Raw genomic sequence first — 7302 nt, 5'->3', positions numbered from 1 at the left:
AAGAAAACCTCTTCACTTCGGTGTTTTTTCTGCTTTTTTTTTTTTTTTTTTTTTTTTTTTTCAGATTAACTGAATTGGAATTTAAACTTGACCTTTTAGAAAAGGATCCTTATGCTCTTGATGTTCCAGTTAGACCATTCGGCAGAGGTACAGTATTGTAAAATAGAGCCTAATTGGTTTGGTTTATGGTTTTGTTTCCCAAGACCACACTTATGTAATTGTTTGAGAAACGTCTGCCCACGTGCATGTACAAATAACAGTCATTTAAAAAAAGAATTGGGTCCTAAGTGACTGTGGGTCCCATGGAGTATTTTGTAGAAACCAAGAGCGTTTGTAGTACTGATGAGCGCAGACTGGTCATATGATACACATGGTAACGGGAGTGCAGTTTTCATTTCACTCATACAATGTAGTTTTAATCGGCACCTGAGAAGTTAATGACTTTATACCGTGCTAAACTAAATATTGTGAACTTGAGTATTTTGTTTTAACTGTTCCAGAGCATTCCCCATATGGACCCTCACCAATGGGCCGGCCTTCATCTGAAACAAGAGCTTTTCTTTCCCCTCCACCTTTATTGGAGGGTCCTTTAAGGCTTTCACCTATGCTTCCAGGTGGAGGAGGAGGAAGAGGTACAATTCTTAACCTTGAAAACCTATCTATTCTGGATTTCTCTCTCCTCTTCTATAAACCTGTCACAACTTTTTTCCTCTTGCTGGTGACAAAAATATTAAACCAACCAATTCAGTATAAACAGCTAATTAGACAAACTCTTCCTGTTTTTCAGTTTTCTTCTAAAGCTGCCTAATGTGTAACAGTGCAGTGGAAAAATTCTGTGTTACAAGTAGGTTGGTTGGTGGCTTTGCTTTAGAAGTACGGATTGAGGAAAGTGAAATGCTAAATTTAACTAGTCTTGGTTTATTTCTTGGACAAATGGGGCTCTGATGAAATAAACTTACAAACTAAACAAGATTAGTTTTCTGAGGAATACTGCCACTTCCATCTCACTGGTCTGCAGTTGGTGGAAGAAGGAGAGGATACCTGCATTGTCAAAAACATGAGGCAGTTTTACTGGGGGTTGTGATACTAGAAAATAGCTGATTCAGTAATTTTTTCTCCTCCCTTTTGTTCTGAATTTGAGGCAACCACTGTATGTGAAAGACAGTTCCTTCCCTAGTGATAAAAGGGACCAGAAATGTGTGTAAGGAGTAAACTTCAGAGATTGAGAAGTAGGTGAATTCAAGTCATGGTGTCATGTGTTGTAAGGGAAGAAAAACACTGCTCCTTCATGTTTTTAATGTTGATAGAAATAGCGTAGATCAGTGCTAGAGGGGAGTTCAGCATCTATTACAGGTAATGAAGAAGTTACTGTTTAATTCACTACTACCATTACGCCCACTGAAATCTGTCCTTATTTAATGGGAAATATGTCTAAATGTCTCCTGTGAGAATTTCACTTGATTTTTTAAAAAGACCACCACAGATTATTTATTTACTTTAGTCCTTTGTAAAAAAGGATGTTTCAAGTGCATGTGAAAGTTGATTTGTTTTCTAGGTCAGAAACGCTTGAGATTGAATGTTCAGCTGTAGCTATACCCCACGGGAGCGGAGTCATACCTGACAATTTGTTTGTGTAGAGACAGTCAAGAGTGAAACTGAGCTGTCCAGTGTGTCTTGGCACAAGAATACAAAACGCCTTCAAATTTTAGACAATTTTAGAATAGAGAATGATGCTACAATTCACTATTTCTGTCTTTTTTCAGACCAAGTCTTGCAACCTAAAATCACTCACTGCTACGATTTCTCTTGCCCTTGGTTTATGTGTTGATGTGGTCTTTGATTTTTTTTTTTTTCTTGAATTCAGAATTAGAACGAGACGAGTGGTGAATGTAATGTGGATATTTTCTTACAGTGAGGGTATTGGCACACTGGAAGCTAACTGTGATTAGCAGCAGGCTTTTTTAGCATTGAGAAGATGTATTGCGAGGGCATTAGTTTCTCTGATTCGAAACTAAGACTTTTTCATTTCAAACAAACCTTTTAAACTCTTCTAGTAAACCTAAGTGGTCATCAACAACAGCTGGAGAGTCCTGTGGAGCCATGTGCCTCTGTGTTGACAGTGTTGGCATTCTGTGGTGTGTTTCTGCTATTTTCAAACTTAATGAAGAAAGCCATAATAGAGGATTTAAAATCCTTGAGTAAATAGTTATTTCTTCCCTTAGGATCCAGAGGACCAACTGCCATGTTTGAAGCTGGTAATGAAAGAGGAGAGTTGAGTTCTGATCCCCACAGACCGCCATCAGATACTGGATCCCTGTCTCCTCCTTGGGACAGGGAACGCCGGATAATAATGCCACCACCAGGTGTGAGGATCTCCTTAGCTGCTCTGTGCAAAAATGGAGTTACTGACTTGCAGTGTATATATTTAAGCATATTTTGCACGACAATATGAAATGTTTTCTTGGATCTGCACTGAAAAGGTTTTTTTTAATAGCTTTTTTTTCCTCTTGAATGGTGCTGTTCGCTTGCTTCTTCTATACTCTTTCCATTATATATTGGTACTTGCAGCATACAATCAGCTGTTTCATCATTTTACTGAGCATTTGATCAGTGCATCGAAAGAGCTGTCTACACTGGATAATTAGTAAGAGATGTCAGAAGGTAAAAAGTTTTAATGGTCCCTTAGCCTTAAATAAAAACTAGCTAATGCTGAAAAATACTATGTTTTTCAAAAAATCATTTATATTAATAGTACTGGAGTAGCATGGTCATCCTATTCAGGACATGTTTTCATGCTGATATTGCCTCTTTGATAATTAACAATACCAACATCGGTCTTCACTCTCAGTTCTTCAGCTAAACGGCTGTATTGCACGTTATCACTTAAGACAGAGGTGAATCAAAGAGGAGACTGAGATTTCTCACGTAAACAATGCAGGGCAAAGGACGACCCTCCCATACCCCTGTAATAAAGAACAAATTTGGGTCTCACTGGTACAGTTTGTCATGGGATTCTGGTGTTTGAGAATTTGTTTGCTCACCCTGATTAATAATGACTTTTTGTATTTACAAGAGCGTTAGATTGCTGGAGGATTTTGCTGGTCTAAAACTGTACGGGATTGGGGGAATAAATCTTTACTGACCTGTTTTGTGCTGTCTTCAATGTTAGGTGACCCTTTCACTGATCCAGGTCTTCCTCCCCGTCGACAAGAAAGATTTTTTCCTAATCCTCCAAATACTGGAAGACTTTCTGGACCAGCAGAGCTACGAACTTACAGCATGCAGTCATTTGATAAAACAGGTGAGAGCTGCTTCTGTGACACTATCGTGGAGAATCTCAATACAGGTTGACTGTAGGTAGTAAGTGATGGTAAGAGGACAACTTTATTGCTACCCCAGACCTGATGTTCTGTGGTGTAGAAACAATCGAACACCCGCTAGCCTTGATGCAGCCTTTCCCTATTATCAGCAGTAACAGTCTCCTCTGTCTGGTGGGTGGGATTCAGTCACTAGTAGCCCAGAGGTTGATGTTTTTGTCCACCCTCACTATTCTATATATTAACCATTCAGGACTGGCCTTGGCGCCTCCTGTGAGGTTTAGCACAGCATTAAAATACCACGAACCCTTACCTGTGTTTCCATGGCACATGGTAAAGTTAGAGTCAGAGTCAAAAAGGCTGGAAGAAAAACAGTGACGTTTTCAAATACCCACTGGCTTTGCGAACTGAAGTAGCACGTCCTGAGGTCTCCTTCCAGCTCTGCAGCTTTTTGTAGTTCACAGTGCAGTTGCCTCCAACTCAATTCCACATTTCCCTGACCCAAGTGCCATTTGTTTTGAATTGGCCAATTACGTAAATTCTTGTTTGTGATACTTAACAACAGCCAGCAGCTCGGAGGCAGGGTTCTGGAGACTGCAACCTTATCACTGAAACAGTTTTAACAGCTTAAAGCCTTAATTACTAAGGAGCTTTCATGCTTATTATAATGCCCTGTAAGTCACATGTGTCTGGTTCATCAGCGAGGCTGAACAGTCACAACAGAAACTTTGCCACCCAGTATTCAGTTAGTCACGTGATCAGTAGTAAGTTACTGGCAAAAGGAGAGAGAACTTTGTTACTTGGTGTCAAAATGTGAGAACTGGGAATGCTGAACTTCAGGTTGGTTTTTTTGTGAGTTGTTTGGGTGTTTTTGAAAGAAAAGAGTACACTTGGTGTATATATTTAGTGTCTTTATTCCAGTCAGAGTCTCCTCTGACAATTCCCTGGTAATTTCCTCCAGTGGTTACTGAAAATACTTGTTCTCAGGGAAGTATAAAGGTAAAGACACTGAAGATCCTATTTATCTCTGAATTGATAAAGTGATTGATCAATATCTGAAGGCTGGGTGTCAGGAGGATGGGCCAGACTCTTCTCAGTGGTCCCCAGTGACAGGTCAAGGGGTAATGGCTATGAACTGGAACATGGGAAGTTCCACCTGAACATGAGGAGAAACTTCTTGACTCTGAGGGTGGCAGAGCCCTGGCCCAGGCTGCCCAGAGAGGCTGGGGAGGCTCCTCCTCTGGAGAGATCCCAGACCTGCCTGGACGCCATCCTGGGTAACCTGCTTTAGCAGGGGCTTGGACTAGATGATCCCCAGAGATCCTAGGGAAGTATAAAGGTAAAGACACTGAAGATCCTATTTATCTCTGAATTGATAAAGTGATTGATCAATATCTGAAGGCTGGGTGTCAGGAGGATGGGCCAGACTCTTCTCAGTGGTCCCCAGTGACAGGTCAAGGGGTAATGGCTATGAACTGGAACATGGGAAGTTCCACCTGAACATGAGGAGAAACTTCTTGACTCTGAGGGTGGCAGAGCCCTGGCCCAGGCTGCCCAGAGAGGCTGGGGAGGCTCCTCCTCTGGAGAGATCCCAGACCTGCCTGGACGCCATCCTGGGTAACCTGCTTTAGCAGGGGCTTGGACTAGATGATCCCCAGAGATCCTTTCCAGTGCCCACCATTCTGAGATGCTGTGATTTATCTCCTAAAAGTACAGCAAATAGGATGATTATTCTCATTCCTGAATGCTCATCCAGAACTGATGCAGTTTGAAAGTCTCCTTGGAATTCAGCATCTAAGGAAGGAGTTGGTTTTTGTCAGACTTGCAGGACAGAACTGATGCAGTTTGAAAGTCTCCTTGGAGTTCAGCATCTAAGGAAGGAGTCGGTTTTTGTCAGACTTGCAGGGTCGCTGCTGAGCTCTGTGCCAAGAACGTGTCGTAGTGTGGTCATTCCCAGAGCGGGACTTACAAGGAAATAAAGGTTGAGCAGGAAGAAGGGGAGAAATGGAACTGCTGCAGTAATGTTAGTAATGTTATCGCTAGGAAAATGCATTTGTAACTTAAAACTACAGTGGAAGAAAAAGCCTTATTTGGATGTAAGAAACGTTGGTAAAAGCTGCAACCTTGTAATTCTTGTGCAACCTGTACAGAAGTTGGAGGAAAATCCTCAGGCGTAGCTTTTTTTTTTTTCCTCCGGTTGTCTTTCATTTTGACTGCTGAACAGCTGCTTGGGACAGCAGTGCCTTTGTTTTTTTTTTTCTCCTTGCCAAATATCCTGATTTCAGGAAAAAATACTGTAATCAGTGTTGGAGAGGAAGAGGTCAGCACTGAGTAACTCGTTTAACTTTTGCATACAGATGGACAGACATCTTCGGAAAATAGCCCACGGCCAGAACCAAGCGGAGATGGGATGAAAGATCTCCCTAACCTTAGTGTAAGTAGTGAAGTAGAAACTCGATTTAAAGAAGGCTTTAACTTTCTGCGAAATACTTGGGAGAATTTGCCTCTGTGGTACATTGGTCACATTATATTGCAGATGAATTGTAAAACAACATGTATACATTTATCACATCACTTACTGTACTGAGAATTAATGTTGATGTATGTCTGATATAGTCCCTGCTGAAAATTAATTAGAACTCCGAAGGTAGAACTGCAGTCAGGCGGATGGTCAGTACCCGCAGAGAGCCCTGCTCAGGATTCTGATATAGCTAAGATGGGGTTGGAATGAGCTGTTGGAGTGTGACAGCAGACATCGAAATGGGCTGACGGAACTCCCTCTCCTCATCCCTTTCCCTGAGCTGATTTCCCTGTTTTCATTGTGTTACAGAACTCCCTGCCTGATCAGCCACTGGCGCCTGAAAGTGAAGCCATCGGTTCAGGGTTTGCTCCTCCACCTTTCCCTCCGGTCAGACCTCCCCTGATGCCCGTGGATCCCAGAGCACCTTTCCCCAGGCGAGGACCTCCTTTCCCCCCGCCGCCTCCTGCTGCTGCGTACGGACCGCGTGAATGTTTCCCAGTACGAGACTTCGGCCTTCCGCGCCCTCCCATGCCAAGTACGTAACTTTTGCCACTGCTTATTTCAGGGTGATGAGCAAGTGCAGGCAGTGAGTTACCACAAGGGGTGAACACACAGATCTTTTTGCACACACGTCTCAATTCAACTAACAGGGAGCATCTTGCTGATTAAGGTTAATTATGTTGTACGCTTTTTTAACATTGATAATGTTTTTACAGCTACCTTGGGCTGGAAAATACGTGTACTGTTCAGCATTTCATTTTTTGGTGGGCAGGAAAGCAAGTACATGCTCACCTCAATCCATTTCCTTCTATGAGGCGCATCATACATAATTGTTAAAAGTTTCATCCTTGAGCTTTGAGCTGTGCTGGTGCCTGTGTGAAGGCAGGTGTTTGGACAGCCCTGCTCATTGTTCTTCCTTGGAGTTTGCAGTAGTGGAGCAAGATGTAGTTGTGAGACTGAAAGGGCTTCTTTCTGCTTCGTGCTGTTCTCTGATTACCCTGTGAAAAACGAAGCTGTTTCTCTTCCAAAGTGTGTGTAAGGGATGAGAGCCAAGGGCTGCTCCAGCAGACCCAAGGTGTTGGTGGCAGCAGCAGCCTGTTAACAGACAGGGACATGCTGGTGTGAGCCTGTCGTGGAGAAAAGTGGTCGTTTTGTCGTCCTCCTTCCTGGTGGCTGTCTCTGGAGCACTCCACCTAACCTAGGTCTGCTGTTTAGGTTGGCCATTGCTGAGCGATAAGGTGTATGGGGTAGGAGGAGCAGGTACGTGCTTCCTGGTGTGATTGGTATTTACTGGACTGTTCTGACTCTCTTACAGTAAGAAATCCATTTCCAATGAGATCTTATCCTCACTACCCTCCTCAACGACCTGAATTTTTGCCTCCGCCACCACCTCCGGAAAACAGAGTTGAGCCACCTCAGTCACATCCATCAGCTTTAGAACAACCAGAGCCACACCAGGAAACT

The 7302-nt window shown here is 42.9% G+C and overlaps 1 protein-coding gene across 1 annotated transcript in view; it reads left to right on the top strand.

The window, feature by feature from the left end:
- The window catches only part of CTAGE5 (CTAGE family, member 5), a 20558-nt gene that overhangs the window by 11415 nt on the left and 1841 nt on the right, over positions 1-7302 (top strand). Inside the window, exons 17-23 of the mRNA XM_010131901.1 lie at positions 65-147; positions 501-632; positions 2223-2363; positions 3170-3301; positions 5675-5751; positions 6148-6373; positions 7154-7302. Of these exons, the coding sequence (XP_010130203.1) occupies positions 65-147; positions 501-632; positions 2223-2363; positions 3170-3301; positions 5675-5751; positions 6148-6373; positions 7154-7302 (940 nt within the window). The remainder of the gene's footprint in view (positions 1-64; positions 148-500; positions 633-2222; positions 2364-3169; positions 3302-5674; positions 5752-6147; positions 6374-7153) is intronic.

Source organism: Buceros rhinoceros, unplaced genomic scaffold, assembly GCF_000710305.1.
Source record: "Buceros rhinoceros silvestris isolate BGI_N320 unplaced genomic scaffold, ASM71030v1 scaffold3972, whole genome shotgun sequence".
Lineage (NCBI taxonomy): Eukaryota > Metazoa > Chordata > Aves > Bucerotiformes > Bucerotidae > Buceros > Buceros rhinoceros.
Note: the sequence above shows the minus strand (reverse complement) of the source record. Positions and strands in the feature narration are given on the sequence as shown.